Genomic DNA, 16,914 nt, shown 5'->3' on the forward strand with positions numbered 1-16,914 from the left:
AGTGGCAAAAGGGAGATCACAGCTGGCCTGGGCCAGAGAGCAGGTCCTGCAAAGGCCACATGGGAACCTCTGGGGTTTGATGGAGAGTAAACATATAAATACCATTTTCAATAATCATTCTGGTGAAGATTAGAAACAATGTTAAGAGAATAAATATCTATAGGACAAATACACATACACTATCCATCCATCCATCCATCCATCCAGCATGTTAAAATCACCCGAGGCCTTTACTCCAATGATCAGAGCGGACACCGGACATGACCCACGTGGGGCACCCCACCTCAGTGCCACATGACACGTCACACTGGGAAGGTCATGCCAAAATGCATTACCTGCATCTCATTGTGAGTTAAACCCTACCTGAGCGAGGTCTTCACCCTCCAGTACTATCAATGCCATGACAAACACTGAAAGTCAAAGGAAGGATGCACATTACCTAAATGTGAAACTTCCAGGACGTAAAACATGTATTATGGTTCAAGTCCCCCGTTGGGCTCTGTGCTGACAGCTCAGAGCCTGGAGCCTGCTTCTGATTCTGTGTGTGTGTCTCTCTCTCTGCCCCTCCCCTATTCACACTCTGTCTCTTTCTCTCAAAAATAAACATTAAAACATGAAATAAAAATAAACCAATAGAATATTTTTAAAATGTGTGAAGTTGAATCAGGAGTTTGGAACAGGCTTCCCAAACTCACATGTGCCGACGAAACACCCAGGCATCTCAATAACAATGCACACTGCATTGTCAGTAAGTCTGTGGAGTAGCCTAAGCCATAAGTGGCTTTGATCCCAGAAGAGGCCAGTGTGATGAAAGCCCGTCCTCCCAAAATGCGTTCCACAGGATGGAAGACAGAGCTCTGAAAGCCATGGGTTTGCAGGACAGAATCTGATGTTGGTCTCAAAGGGTATCAAAAGGTCCATCCCAAATACTCCACTCTGGCGTTAGGACTTTTCAGTCAACTGAGACACAGGATCACAGAGAAAGCTCTCTACTCAGGGCTTCTGGGTGGCTCAGTCGGTTGAGAGCGTCTGACTCTTCTTGATCTCAGCTCAAGTCATGATCTCATGGTTCGTGGGTTCAAGCCCTGTGGAGCTCACAGCGCAGAGCCTGCTGGAGATATTCTCTCTCTCTCTCTCTCTCTCTCTCTCTCTCTCCCCCCCATACGTGCCCCCACTCACGCACTCCTTTTCTCTCTCAAAATAAACAAACAATAAAAAAAAACAAAAGCTCTCTACTCTCCCCCATCTGCCTAAATGCAGGACATGTAGCTTCCTATGAAGAGGCCCCTCCCTGGTCTCCTACCCACAAGGGCAAAATTACTGTTAATCTCCAGAGAGGACAGAGTTGGATTCTTACCAGCCCAGAGACAATATAACACACTCGACCAAGTAACCCTTGTTTTCCATTACTCTCCACAAATACTTGCCTTCCCATAAATTACCAACGCTCTGAGCTGACAATCCCTTTCCTCTGCCTTGTCCCTTCTCCATAATTACCACTCTGGGTTAAAATGGGGCATCAATCAGCCTGAGGATCTGGATGCCTTCTTGGAGTTTTCACTTCATTTCTGTGAGGCACCCTGCAGGCACAGGAAATAAATCTTTTTATCCTGTGACTCTATATCGTGTCAATTCAGTGCACAGGGGAACTGAGCCTAAGAGAGTGGAGGAAAAAGGTGGTTGTTGTTTTTTCCTCTCCCTGAAGGTGGTAATTGCCCCTGTTGATAAACAAGAAAAAAATCCAACCTCTCAGATGGCAGTGTGGTTCTGGTTCTGCAGATTCTGAAGATAAAAGTGGAGTAGGTATTATCAGTAGATATGGAAGTTGCTCTCTTTAGCCTCAGATGGGTGTCTGGGAATGGACCCCAAACTGGAAACAGAAACTAAACATAGAGGGCAAAGGTGGCATCATGGAAGCAAATCCCAGTTCCAGGGCCAGGCGGGTGGATCCGTGATGCTCTGCTCCCTGACAGAATGCGACACAGCCACCCAGGGCCAGGCGGGTGGATCCATGACGCTCTGCTCCCTGACAGAACGTGACATGGCCACCCAGCCAACCACCCAGCAGGACCCCCGGAACCTCTGTCTCACATGGGGAAATGCTCCCATATCGTGAGAAGCAAGGATCTACAGCATGATCCCCATGAGGGAGAAAAAACCAGCACAGAAAACCTGAGCAGAAGTTCAAAAAAACATACAGAGATCTTCACAGGAACTGGGAACATGTAACATACTCTCCTGTTCTAAATCTTGCTGATTCTTATTTTTTTAATGTCTATTTTTGAGAGGGGAGAGAGAAACTCACTCAGGCTCTCACTGTCGGCAGGGAGCCTGATGTGGGGCTCCATCCCACGAACTGTGAGGTCATGACCTGAGTCAAAATTGAGAGTCGGATGCTCAACCGACTGAGCCGCCCAGGTGCCAGTCTTGCTGGTTTTTATAGGGAGGGTGGAAGGAGTATATAAGTATGTCCATTTAAAAACAGACCTACTTTCCCCTAATTCCTGCCTCTAAGAACATGTAAGACCCCAGGACTTTGATGCATAAGACACACAGGCGAGTCTGTATGGTGGAGAGGAAGAAGGCTGGCTGGGGGCTGTGCACCCCAAGGAACCACGCCGTGACAAGCACTCTCATTCTTTCTGCCTCATGCTTCGCAATGTGAAGCCAGAGAAGCTGGCAAATCAAGAGACCTTCCCCCAACCCCCACCAGGTACAGAAAAAAACAAAACCCAGCGAAAACTGTCAACTCAGCCGTGGGACCAGGAAAGGGGCAGCACAGCCAGCCGGGCACTCAATGCTCTCCTCTACCCAGCAGAAAATGGCACCGCCTCCCACCCGTGCTGGAGGCACAGACATGGAACGCCCTCACCAGGCTAACACCAGGCATCCTGACATCCCACTCTGGGTGTGGTGGTCTCCGAGACAGCTGAGCAGGGAGCCAGGGTTCCCGTCCTGCTGGCTGGAACAGTTCACCCCTCCCTGCCCGCCCCCAAACCCACAGTCATCCAGGGAGACCACGTGAGCAGCCAGAACTCTGTCCCAGTCAAGGAGCCCCCCACCCTGGTACCGAGGAGGGGTCCGGACTCCTTTCCTCACGTGGCAGGAACAGAACATGACCGCCCACCCCGTGGGGTCTTCTGCTCAAGCAGGTGTCAGAGTGAAAACCCAGCTGAACACATTTCAAGGGAACCCAGAAGGTCATAACATAGAAAATCAGGGGCACCTGAGAGGCTCTGTCGGTTAAGCATTTGACTTCAGCTTGGGTTATGATCTCACCACTGGTGAGTTCAAGCCCTGCCTCCGGCTCTGTATTGACAGCTCGGAGCCTGCTTCTGATTGTGTTTCTGTCTCTCTCTGCCCCTCCCCTACTCATATTCTGTCTCTCTCTTACAACAATAAATAAACATTAAAAAAATTTTTTTAAGATAGGAAAGCACTTTAAAAATCTAAAAATACCGGGACACCTGGGTGGCTCAATCAGCTAAACATCCAACTTCAGCTCAGGTCATGATCTCACAGCTCGTGAGTTCGAGCCCTATGTTGGGCTCTGTCCTGACAGCTTGAAGCCTGGAGCCTGCTTCAGATTCTGTGTCTCCCTCTCTGGCCCCCCACCTCCCGTGCTCTGTCTCTCTCTCACTTTCAAAACTAAATAAACATTTAAAAAAAAAAAAAAAGAAACAAAGAAAATTGCTGGTGACAGTGAGAATTAGATCGCAAAGTGAGTAAAAACAGGAGATATGAAGAGTAAGTAAATAGAGATATAAGAACTGAGAACCACAGAGCTCATGGATAAGCTCAGCAGCAGAAGGAAGGGCACAGAGGACAGAGTCTTGTGAACCTGTGAGGACAGGAAAAGCCAAACTGCTGAGCAGATGCTTTAACAGTCTCTAGTGCCTGTGGAACTTCAAGAACATGTCCTAGAGGGGCACACAGGGTGGGGCCGAAAAAGGCCTCAAAGAAACCAGGCCTTGAGAATTCCCTTCTCTGGAACCAGACATAGACCTGCTCATTCAGGAAGAGAGCCACCCCCAAACAGGTAATCCAAGGAAATATGCACCCAGGCACACCCTAACTACACTACCAACTGACAGCTTCCCCACATGAGGGAAGGAAATCCCCATCTCTGGTGAGAAACCACTACCTCCAGGCCCTGATGGAATTGGCCCAGCGTGGAGCCTGGGCTGGGAGAAAACAGATGCAGGAAGGGAGGGATCCAGGCATTCTCAGGCGGATCACAACTGAGTCCACCCCTGTAAGAAAGGAAGGAACTTCCTGAGGGAAGTTCTCTCAACAGAAACGAAGCCAGGGAATGAACCGAAAGAAAGAAAATGGCAAGGAAAGCTTGGAGATGCACTAGGCTTTCCTTCTCCATTTAAGTTTTCTAAATAACTCTGACACTGTCTGATGCAGTTCTAAATGTATCTTAGGAGGGAAACCTGGGGGGCTCAGTCAGTTGAGTGTCCAACTTTGGCTCAGGTCATGATCTCAGGGTTTGTGAGTTTGGGCCCCGTCTTGGGCTCTGTGCTGACAGCTCAGAGACTGGAGCCTGCTTCAGATTCTGTGTCTCCTTCTCTCTCTGCCATTCCCCTACTTGCGTGCACACTTTCTCTTTCTCTCTGTCAAGAAAAAAAAAAAAGTATCTAGAGGAACTATTTAAATCACCTCTTTAAAAAAAACTTTATTTTTTATTAAAAAAAATTTTTTTTTTAATGTTTAGTTTTGAGAGACAGGTAAGAAAGCATGAGCAGGGGAGGATCAGAGAGAGAGGGAGACACAGAACCTGAAGCAGGCTCCAGGCTCTGAGCTGTCAGCACAGATCCCAATATGGGGCTTAAAGCCACGAACTGCAAGATCATGACCTGAGCTGAAATCAAAGTGGCTCAACCAACTGAGCCACCCAGGCAACCTCTAAATCCCTTTAATACAAAAGGGGGAGGATGAAGGGATGTAAAGGGCTGTGGTAAGATATATATCTACATATATGCCTATACTATATATATTATATAGAGAAGTATCTGTTTATGGATATAGTGATTTCTGCTTTGAATCAATAAAATCAATATATAGATGTCTGTATATATCCCTATGTACACAGATATACATAGGTACATAATTCAATACCCACAGCAATCACTAAAAAAGCTGCACCGACAGATTCTGATTGACCAAACTTCAGTCAGGCTCCTGAACGTTCCCTGGGACCATCTGTGGCCCTCCTATAAGGCATCTCTTTATAAAACACACATTTTGGGACACCCGGGTGGCTCAGTCGGTTAAGCATCCAACTCTTGATATTGGCACAGGTCATGATTTATGAGATGGAGCCCTGAGTCGGGCTCTGCTGACAGCATAGAGCCTGCTTGGGATTCTCTCTCCTTCCCTCTCTGGCCCTCCCCCACTAGGGATCTTTTTCTCTCAAAATAAATAATAAAGTAAACTTTAAAAAAATATGGGGGCGTCTGGGTGGCTCAGTTGGTTTAAGCGTCTGACTTCAGCTCAGGTCATGATCTCAGTTTGTGTGTTCGAGCTCCGCATCAGGCTCTGTGCTGACAGCTCAGAGCCTGGACCCTGCCTCAGATTCTGCGTCTCCCTCTCTCTCTGGCCCTCCCCCACTTGTATTCTGTCTTTCTCTCTCTCCCAAAAATAAATAAATATTAAAACAAAATTCCTTAAATTTTAAATATGTATTTATAATTAATACAAAACAAAAAAACCTGACTTAACTATATGCTATCTAATTTCTTTTTACCATTTATTTATTTTTGAGGGAGAGAGAGAGAGAGCGTGCACAAGTGGGGACGGGCCAGAAAGGGGGAAACAGAAGATCCAAAGCAGGCTCTGCAAGTGAGTGCAGAGCCCCACGCAGGGCTCAAACTCATCAACTGTGAGATCATGACCTGAGCTGAAACCAAGAGTCAGACACTTAACCAACTGAGCCACCCAGGTGCCCCTAACTATATGCTATCTAAAAGAAACTCACTTCAAACATGATGATTTGGAAGGTTGGAAGCAAAAAGATGGAAGGTATACATTACACAATCACTGACCAAAAGGTATAGGAGTAGCTATATTAATACCAGATGAGGCAGACTTCAGAGCAAAGAAAATTACTAGAGAGACACACTATATAATAAAAGGGTCGCCCACCAAGAGGGCATAGCAATCCTAAATGTGTTATGTACCAAACAACAGAGGTGAAAAATATACAAGGAAAAAACTTGACAGAACTCAAAGGAAAACAGACAAATCAACTACTACAGTTGGAGACTTCGATATCCCTCTCTCAACAACTGATAGAAAACAGAGAAGAGTAACCTGATAGTACCACCAACTAAGAGGTGGCCCCTTGGTTGATCCTTTACTGAGAAGACCATAACTGGTGACAATAGGTGAAACTTTAGGGTAAAGGATTTCTTTTTTTTTTTTTTTTAATGTTTTATTTATTTCTAGGAGAGAGAGAGAGAGAGAGACAGCGTGAGCAGGGGAGGGTCAGAGAGGGAATCACAGACTGAAACAGGCTCTAGGCTCTGAGCTGGCAGTCAGCATAGAGCCCGACGCGGGGCTCGAACCCACGAACCGCGAGATCATGACCTAAGGGAAAGTAGGACGCTTAACCAACTAAGCCACCCAGGCTCCCCTAGGGTAAAGGATTTCTTAAAAAAAAAAAAAAAAAAAAAAAAAATCAAACTAATACCTCAAAAGTAGGCTCTGCAGACCAGAAAACCAAAAAGCACCGTTTTTCCCGTCTGTGCCAACTAAAGTGTGAGCCCCCGAGTGGTGGCGGGCCCTGGCAGTGAGGAGGCTCCACGCTGGTTTGTGGAGGGGCCTGTGTGCATCTGCCTGAGGCCAGTTTCTGTGAAGAGCAAGTTGCCAAGGAAAGGTTGAATTGACTAGTGGGAGGGGATCCAGTCCGTTCTGGGGCCACCGGAGAGCAAGAAGAGAGTAACTTGATGGTACCACCAACCAAGAGGTTCTAATCAACATCTATAAAAATTTCACCCAACACCAGCAGAATACACCTTGTTTTCCCATGTGCACAGGACTATACCACAACAGACCATACACTGGGTCATCAAAATCCTGGAGCGAGAGGAGAAACTCCCAACAAATTTGAAAGAAATACAGAGTAGATTCTTGGATCATAATGGAACCAAACCAGAAATCTATAATAGAAAATAAAATGAAAATCTCCAAGCCCTCAGAAATGAAATACCACATTTAAAAATAACTCTTGGGTCGGGGCGCCTGGGTGGCTTAGTCCGTTAAGCGTCCGACTTTCGCTTAGGTCATGATCTCGTGTTTCGTGGGTTCGAGCCCCATGTTGGGCTCTGTGCTGACTGCCAGCTCAGAGCCTGGAGCCTGTTTCAGTCTGTGACTCCCTCTCTCTCTGACCCTCCCCTGCTCACGCTGTCTCTCTCTCTCCTAGAAATAAATTAAAAAAATGAAAAAAAAAATAACTCTTGGGTCAAAGAAGAAGTCTCGAGAAATTAAGAAATACACAGAAATAAATGAAAGTAAAACTACATCATACGGTAATTTGTGGGATACAGTTAAAGTAGTTCTCAGAGGAAAATTTATACCACTAAAATGCTTACATTAAAAAATGCTTCCATTTGGGGCGCCTGGGTGGCTTAGTCGGTTAAGCGTCCGACTTTCGCTTAGGTCATGATCTCATGGTTCGTGGGTTCGAGCCCCGCGTCGGGCTCTGTGCTGACTGCCAGCTCAGAGCCTGGAGCCTATTTCAGAGTCTGTGTCTCCCTCTCTCTCTGACCCTCCCCTGCTCACGCTGTCTCTCTCTCTCTCTCTCCTAGAAATAAATAAAAATATTAAAAAAAAAAATGCTTCCATTTGAGGGAAAGTCTCAAACCAATAATTGAAGCTCCCACCTCATGAACCTAGAAAGGGAGTAATAAAATAAACCCAAAGCATGTAGGAAGAAGAAAACAATCAAGAAGAGAGCAGAAATCAATGAAATTGAAAACAGAAAAATAACAGAAAAACCAATGAAACAATGAACTAGTTCTTTGAAACGGTCAACAGAAGTGAAAACCTCTAGGGGCACCTGGGTGGCTTAGTCGGTTAAGCGTCCGGCTTTCGCTTGGGTCATGATCTCGTGGTTCGTGGGTTCGAGCCCCATGTCGGGCTCTGTGCTGACTGCCAGCTCAGAGCCTGGAGCCTATTTCAGAGTCTGTTATCTCCTTCTCTCTCTGACCCTCCCCTGCTCACTGTCTCTCTCTCTCTCCTAGAAATAAATAAAAATATTAAACAAACAAAAAAAAAAAGTGAAAACCTCTAACAAGACTGACCAGGAAAAAAAAAAAAGAGAGAGACAGAAGACACAAGTTTCCAATATCAGAGATGAAACTGGGGTATCGCAGACGGTGCCGATATCAAAAAGATGATAAAGGAATACCACAAGAAAGTCTACATGCAATAAATTTGACAACTTCAATACAATGAGTGGATAACTTGAGAAACACGTACCACAGAACCTAACCACTATCAGATCACATGAACAGCTCTGTCACCATTAAGGAAGTTGGATCTATAAAATACCACTTCCCCTCCACTCCCACGAAATCTACCATTCATATGCTTCCACTAGCGAACTCTACCGAATGTTGAAAGAATCAAAACCAAGTCTAGGGCCGCTTGGGTGGCTCAGGGTTGAGTTTCTGGCTCTTGGTTTTGGCTCAGGTCATGATCCCAGAGGTCCTGAGATGGAGCACCATGTTGGGCTTCGCACTGAGTATGGACTCTGCTTGGGATTCTCTCCCTCTCTCCCTCTGCCCCTCCCCACTTCGTGTGTGCACTCTCTCTCTCTCTCTAAAAGAGAATTTAAAAAATAATAAATAAATAAAACCAATTCTAAACAGTATCTTTTAGAAAATAAAAAAGAACATTTCCTGATTCACCATATGAAGCTAGTATTACCCTGATACCAAAAAGATGGTAAAGAAAAAAAAAACAGGCCTGTATCTCACCCATGAGTACAGATACAGAAATTCTTAACAAAATGCAGATGACCCTTGAACAACTAGGGGTTATGGACACTGATCCTCCCCCACTGCAATAGAAAACCCATGTATACCTTCTGACTTACCCAAAACTTTACTAATCACCTGCTCTTTACCATAAGGAAGCTTTTCCAGCGATATAAACAGTTAACCCATATTTTATATGTTATATGTATTTTATACTGTATTCTTACAAATCATTAGTAAAGTAACAAAAGAGATTATTATTAAGAAAATCCTAAGGAAAATGCATTTACAGTAATGTACTGTATTTGTCGAAAAAAATCTGCATACAAGCGGACAAACACAGTTCAAAATCGCATGTTCAAGGATCAACAGTAAGAGCAAATAAAATCTGGCAATATATCAACAGAATGTTACTCCAAGATAAGAAGGGGCTTCTTCCAGGGAGGCAAGGCCAGTTCAATATTCAAAAATCAATAAATATAACCCACAGTAGTAACAGTCATAAGAAAATTCATGTGATCATTCAAAGCAAAAAAGCACCGGACAAAATTCACCCATAATAAAAACTCCAGAGAAACGGGAATTGAGGAAGTTTCTCAACTGGATAAAGAGAATTTACAAAAAACCTAGAGCTAACATACCAAGTGGTGAGAGACTGAATGCATTCCCTCTAAGATTGGGAACAAGGACATCTGCTCCCATCACTGCTTTTCCACAAAGAGCTCGAGGTCCTCACCAGCTGAATGAAATAAGGAAAGGAAATAAAGGCATGTAACTGGGGGGCTCCTGAGTGGCTCAGTCGCTTAAGCGTCCGACTCTTGGTTTTGGCTCAGTTCCATGGGTTTGGACCCTGTGTCCGGCTCTGTGCTGACACCACAGAGCCTGCTTGGGAACCTGTCTCTCCCCCTCTCTCTGCCCCTCCCTGATCATGCCCTATCTCTATCTCTCTCAAATAAACAAATACACTTTAAAGGCATATAATTGGAAAGAAATAAAAAGGATTTTATTTGCAGATAGCATGATGGTTTACATAGAAAATCAAGAGAACTCTATTTAAAAACAAACCAACAAAATCCTCTCCTTAAATGGCATGTTGATCCAGCAAAGTCACAGAATACAGAATCAACATACAAAAATCAACTGCATTTCTTTTTTTTTTTTAAGTTTATTTATTTTGGGAGAGAGAAAGCCTGTGTGCGCAAGCAGGGGAGGGGCAGAGAGAGCAGGAGAGAGAGAACTCCAAGGAAGCTCTACACTGTCTGCACAGAGCCTGATGCAGGGCTCAAACTCACGACTGTGTGATCATGACCTGAGCCGAAATCCAGAGTACGACACTTAACCGACTAAGCCACCCAGGCACCCTTTCACTACATGTCTTATACTAGAAATCAAAATACTAAAAAAATGATATTATCATTTATAATTGCTCAAAAAATGAAGTAAATTTGTAAATTTAACAAAACATGTACAGGATTTACAAGCTGAGGACTACACAGCACTGATGAAAGAAATCAAAGAAGTTAAGTAAATGGGGGGGGCGCCCACTGACTCAATCGGGGAAATGTGCAAGTCTTGATCTCAGGGTTTTGAGTTCCAGCCCCACACTGGGTATAAAGATTACTTATGAAAAAATAAAATAAAAAATCTTAAAAAGAAAAAGCCAAAACAAAACAGAGAAAGAAATAAGTAAATGGAGAGGCATTCCACATTCACAAACAGAATGATTCAGCAGGGTAAAAATGTCAGTGCTCCCCAAACTCATACACAGGCTCAACAAAATCCCTATCGAAATTTCCAAAGACTCTTTGTAGATATGGACAAGATTACTCTAAAACTTACAGAGAAAGGCAAAGGGACAAAAACAGCTAAAGAAACTTTTAAAAACAACACAATGGGAGCAATAGGGTCCTCACTTTGAAGTCTTAGTAAATAGCTGCAGCAAAGCTGTGTAGTATTAGGGGCACCTGGGTGGCTCAGTCAGTTAAGAGTCTGACATCTCAGTTCATGATCTCATGGTTCATGGGTTCAAGCCCTGTGTCGGGCTCTGTGCTGACAGCTAGCTCAGAGCCTGGAGACTGTTTCAGATTCTGTATCTCCCTCTCTCTCTGACCTTCCCCTGCTCACACTATCTCTCTCTCTCTCTCAGAAATAAATAAAAAACATTTAAAAATTAAAAAAAAAAAAAGCTGTGTAGTATTATAGAGAGAACTAGGTCAATAACACACAGGAAAGCACCCAGGAACAGACCTACAGAAATATGCCCAAGGGAGTTTTTGCTTTTTTTAAAGAGAGAGAGAGAGAAAAAAAGTACAAGTGTGCGCATGCAAGAACTGGGGCAGACGGAGAGAGAAACAATCTTAAGCAGGCTCCACCCCCAGCATGAATGTGGGGATTGATCTCAGGCCCTGGGATCATGACCTGAGCCAAAATCAGAAGTCAGGCACTCAACCAACTGGGCCACCCAGGCACCCCTCAACTGATGTTTGACCAAGGAGCAAAAGTAATTCAACGGAGAGAAGAAAATCTTTTTTTTTTTAATGTTTATTTATTTTGAAAGCGAGAGAGAGAGCAGGGGAGGGGAAGAGAGAGATAGAGAGAGAGAACTGTGAGATCATGACCTGGGTCGAAGTCAAGAGTCAAACACTAAACCCACCTAGCCACACAGGAGCCCCCAAAACCTTTCCAACAAATGGGGCTAGAACAACCAGACATCCACTGACACAAATGAATATACCACAACCAAAGTCTCAAAACTTATTTAACAGGTAGAGATAATAGGGGCACCTGGGTGGCTCAGTCAGATGAGTGAGTGTCCAACTCTTCACTTCAGCTCAGGTAATGATCTCGAGGTTTGTGGCATGGAGCCCCACATCAGGCTCTGCGCTGGCAGTGTGGAAACTGCTTAGACTCTTCTCTCCCTCTCTTTACCTCCCTGGCTCTCTCTCAAAATAAATAAATTTTAAAAAATAAATAAAAACTTAGACATCATGGACTGAAATCCAATTGGATCATAGATCATGGATTAAATCAATCACAGACTTAAAATTTAAACTTAGACTTCACAACAAAAGCATGATCCTTAATAGGAAAAACTGACAAATCAGACTAAATCAACTATACTTTAATTAAAAAATAAATAAAATAAAGATAAAATACAGTAAAATAAAATGAATGAAACTTTGGTTGGAGGGGAAGACCCTGTTAAAGGGAAGGAAAGTCAAGCTCCAGCACAAGAAGAAACGTTTACAAAAAGCACATATCCAAAACCAAAACAAAACACAAGCACATATCCAACAAAGGGCAAATATATAAGGAGCTCTCAAAGTAAGAGTAAAAATGTCCATGCTCCAATCAGCACATGAGTAAAAGTTGTGAGGAGATATTTCATGGAAGACAATAGATATATGGATGCCCAGACAACACATAGGAAAAGGTGCCCAATCATCAGCCCTCAGGGAATGAAAAGGTAAGCCAAAAGGAGACATCACAGCACACCCCTCCGAATGGCTAAAATAAAACAGAGCGCAAACAGTGAACGGTGGCGATAAGGATGTGAGAATGGAGGTCACTCACACACTGCTCATGGGAATGTGATGCTGAACAGCCTCTCCGGAAAAAAGAACTAAATTTGCACTTAGCACACAACCCAGGGACCATGTACCTGGGCATTTACCCCAGAGACACATAGTGACGCTCACATAAAAACCTTACACAAATACGTATAACAGCTTTATGCAGAATGGCCCCAAACTGGAAACAACCAGAGGCTGTTCAACAAGTGCAAGGGCAAAAACACTGTGGCGTATCTGGACCATGGAGTCCCACTCACAGCTCCTCAGACCGTGCTGACCGAAGACAGTCAATCCCCAGACACAGGGGGCCACCTACACAATGTCCATGAAGTTAGTTGGCCAATGAGAAGACGGCGCAAAGGAGCCGTGGGTTCGCTATAAAAGGCAACAGGAGGGATGGTTGTGGTGATGCAAATGTTCTGTATCATGTGTGTATCAATGCCAGTGCACAGGCTGTGATCTGGGGCTGTGTTTCCACAAGACTTACTGTTCAGCGTAAAGAGAACAAGAGATCTCTGCTATTTCTTACAACTGCCTATGAACGTACAGTTATCCAAAGAAAAAAGATCAAAAATAAATGTTCCGTGTACCCCTGTTCACAGCAGCATTACTCAAGAGAGCCAACAGGTGGAGATAAACCAAGGGTCCACCAACACGTGAATAAACAACGTGATCATACACACACTACGGAATATTATCAGCCTCACAAAGGAAGGAAGTCCTGTTCAGGACACAGTATGGATGGACCCTGAAGACACTACCCTACATGAAGTAAACCAGTCACAAAGGTGCAATTCCACTTACACAAGCTAGGTAAGGTAGCCGGGTTCATAGAGAAAGTACAACGGTCATTTCTCTGGGGACAGAGCTATTCCCTGAACCAGTGAGGAGTTTCACTTTGGGAAGATGAGAAAGTTCTGGAGACAGGCTGCATGACACTGTGAAATACATAATATCACTGAACACTTACAAATACTACTACACATAAAAATAGTTAAGATGGTAAATTTTATGTAACATGTAATTTACGACAATTGAAAATGAGGGGCGCCTTTGATGCTCAGTGGGTTAGGCGTCCGACTCTTGGTTTAGGCTCAGGTCTTGATGTCATGATTTTGTGAATACGGGCCCCGCATGGGGTTCTGTGCTGATAGCATGGAGCCTGCTCGGGATTTTCTCTCTTGCTGTCTCTCTGCACCTCTCCTGCTCATACTGTCTCTGTCTCTCTTAAAATAAACTTAAAAAAAAAAAGGGGGGGGATAAGAAAAAAAATGTGTGGCACCTGGGGGGCTCAGTTGGTTAAGCATCCTACTCTTAATTTTTGCTCAGATCATGTCTCATGGTTCCTGAGTTCGAGCAACATGTCAGACTCTGTGCTGACAGCATGGAGCCTGCTTGGGATTCTCTCTGCCTCTCCCTTACACTCTCTCTCTCTCTCTCTCAAAATAAATAAACTTAAAAAGAAATATAAATAAATTTTTAAGAATGTTAGACTGAGAAATAAAGACTTTTGAGATGGGGACTTTCACTGCACTGAGCAGAGTTACCAAAAACTGTCTCCTGTTCACTGTGGCCTTTGCAGGAACGTGGAGAAAGTCAAAGATGAGTACCAAGGCTCACTATATACGAAGGTCCCAGCACCTCTGTGTGTCACACTGGTCAAAAGTATCAATCTTTAAATAAGTTCTTTTTCTTTAAATTTTTACATGTTTATTTATTTTCGAGAGAGAGAGGGAGAAGGGCAGAGAGAGAGAGGGAAACACAGAATCTGAAGCAGGCTCCGGGCTCTGAACTGTCAGCATAGAGCCTGACGCAGGGCTAGAACCCATGAACCACGAGACCATGACCTGAGCCGAAGTCGGATGCTTAACTGACTGAGCCACCCGGGCGCCCCAAAAGTATCAATCTTTATTAAGAAACCAGAGCTTTCCCTCCCCGGGCTCACGCTTGTATTCAGCAGCCAGCACACTACATGGGAGATATGGACACGTGTGAACACAGAGCCCGCAGACACAGCTCTTGGGGAAGGAGACGCCCCACCCCACCTGCTGGGTACCACAGACCCAGGCTTCGGGTTGTCTGAATGCACTGTGCTGAGCGCAACCTTGGGACGGGATTACCGTGTGCCTACCGTCCTTCAGATGGTCCTCCATCTGCGAGGAACAACCACCAGATAAGGTCCACGCCTTCACGTCACCCACTTTCTCGTGCAGCCAGATGGGACTGCAATACCCAAGTCGCATGCCAGCCCGCGGAAAGCGTTACAGAGAGACATGAAGCGGTGTGATGAGAAAGTGTGGCCAGAGGCAATGGGGCTGGAAGGAAGTACCTGAGACCCCCCCCCCCCATTGGACCAACTCTCCTACCCACAGGGACGCCCAACAAGGTAAGCTTTGCACGGCCTTGTGCAGAATCACAACAGAGGGTAAGGCCCAGGGAACTCCCCAAGAACACGCCTGCCTGCATTCGGTATTCGGTACTGACCCGATCTCTGCTCTTTCCCTCCATTTCCTAGCATTTCTGCAATAGAATTACTGTGGTTATCACCGTATAAAATATACCCTGCGGAGTATGAGAGAGTGGCCTCCCTTTCTTCACACAGAGAAACCCGACCATCACAGTTGGTATGCAGAGGTCGGGCTCTGCCACGGCCACGCACACTCACTCACCGGGGGCAGCTGCAGGGCAGTCACCTGCTGCGGGTCCTTCAGACTTGCATCTTGGAGAACAGCAGGCTCTTGCAGGACTGAAAGAGAGGAAACGTGGGCCTCATCAACCTCAGGTCTCCTCATCTGCAGGATGAGGACTACAGGATGACGCAGGGAAAAAGCACTTGCGAACCACAAGGATTTAGGTCACCAGTGAGAGGGAATGGCTGGGTCACATGGGCTCGACCACAAGGGAGCCTTTTTGTGTATGTGCAGTGTCTATTATTTTATTTTTTTAAAAGAGAAAGAATGAGCAGGGAGGAGCAGAGAGGGAGAAACAGAAATCGGAAACAGGCTCCAGGCTCTGAGGTGTCAGCACAGAGCCCGACGCAGGGCTTGAACTCACAAACTGTGAGATCATGACTTGAGCTGAACTTGGACACTTAACCGACTGAGCCACCCAGGCATCCCTTTTTTTATTTATTTGTGTTTTGGGTTTTTTTTGTTTTTTTTTTAGAGACAAAGGGTATGAGCAGGGAGGGGCAGAGGAAAGAGAGAAAATGCCAAGGAGGCCAAAGAGGCTACACACTCAGTGTAAAGCCCAACATGGGGCTTAAACCCATGACCCTGGGATCATGACTTGAACTGAAATCAAGAGTGAGATGCTCAGCTGACTGAGCTGTCCAGGTGCCCCTATTATTTTATTTTAACTTCATCAACTGCAAAGCTGCATAAGGAAGACTTAGCACTGTGAGGGGCTCCTGGAGAGCTACCGTCACACAAACCTGCAGGGACTGCAGTCCTAGGGTCACCTCTCACCCTCACTGAGAGCTGCTGGGACCTCTACTACATTCTCCTCCGACGTCCCTCGCCTGGCTGGGACTCGTCACCTGCCTCAGGCTTCTGCTGGCAGGGAGAGAGCCACACACCTGGCCCAGGGGGCTGTCGTGTGAACCCAAGCCACGTTTCAGAATGTGCTCCTTTCGGGGCGCCTGGCTGGCTCGGTCGGTCAAGACTCTGACTCTTGACTTTGGCTCAGGTCACGATCTTGCAGGTCTGAGTTTGAGCCCCACATCAGACTCCGCACTGACGGTGTGGATGATGGTGTGGAGCCTGCTTGCGGTTTTCTCCATCTCCAAAAAATGGTTAAACATTAAGACTTGGAAAGCTGTACTATGATGTCCTGGTTGAGACGAAATCCCAGAGGCTGACCCTAGGTCACTGCCAAAACTAACACCCAAAGCCAGCGTTCCTCACCTCTCAGCTCTGCTCAAGCAAGACACCAGGAGGTGAGCCAGCTGTGGGAGCTCAGGGAGAGCGCGCTTGGATTCAAGGAGGGGGTGACGGAATCTGCTCTCCTACCTGCCTTCGGAGGGAGGGACCACAGCCCCGCCTTGCGGTGCCCCCAGGAGAAATGAATGCAGGGGCCACGCGCATCCGTCTACAGAGCTCTGTCTCCAAGAAAATCTGGCTTTTGAGGAAGACCTTCAAGATTAGGAAGGACACTGGGTGCCTGGCGGTTCAGTCACTCAAGTGCGAATCTGGATTTCCCCTCGGGTCATGAGCTCATGGTTGGGAGGTCAAGCCCCAAGTCAGGCTCCGTGTTGACAGCGCAGAGAGTGTCTGGGACTCTCACCCTCTCCCTGCCCCTTCCCTGCTCATGCTCTCTCTCTCTCTCAAAATAAACTTAAAAAAAAAAAAAAAAAA

General features: G+C 45.6%; 1 protein-coding gene across 5 annotated transcripts in view; it reads right to left on the reverse strand.

The window, feature by feature from the left end:
- Positions 1–16,914, reverse strand: part of ZNF496 (zinc finger protein 496) — a 41,465-nt gene that overhangs the window by 20,257 nt on the left and 4,294 nt on the right. For all 5 annotated transcript variants that reach the window (XM_039218792.1, XM_039218791.1, XM_039218795.1 and 2 more), the window contains one exon: positions 15,229–15,305. In XM_039218792.1, coding sequence (XP_039074723.1) covers positions 15,229–15,305 — 77 coding nt within the window. The remainder of the gene's footprint in view (positions 1–15,228; positions 15,306–16,914) is intronic.

This window comes from Hyaena hyaena, unplaced genomic scaffold (genome assembly GCF_003009895.1).
Source record: "Hyaena hyaena isolate Hyena2069 unplaced genomic scaffold, ASM300989v1 scaffold_790, whole genome shotgun sequence".
NCBI lineage: Eukaryota > Metazoa > Chordata > Mammalia > Carnivora > Hyaenidae > Hyaena > Hyaena hyaena.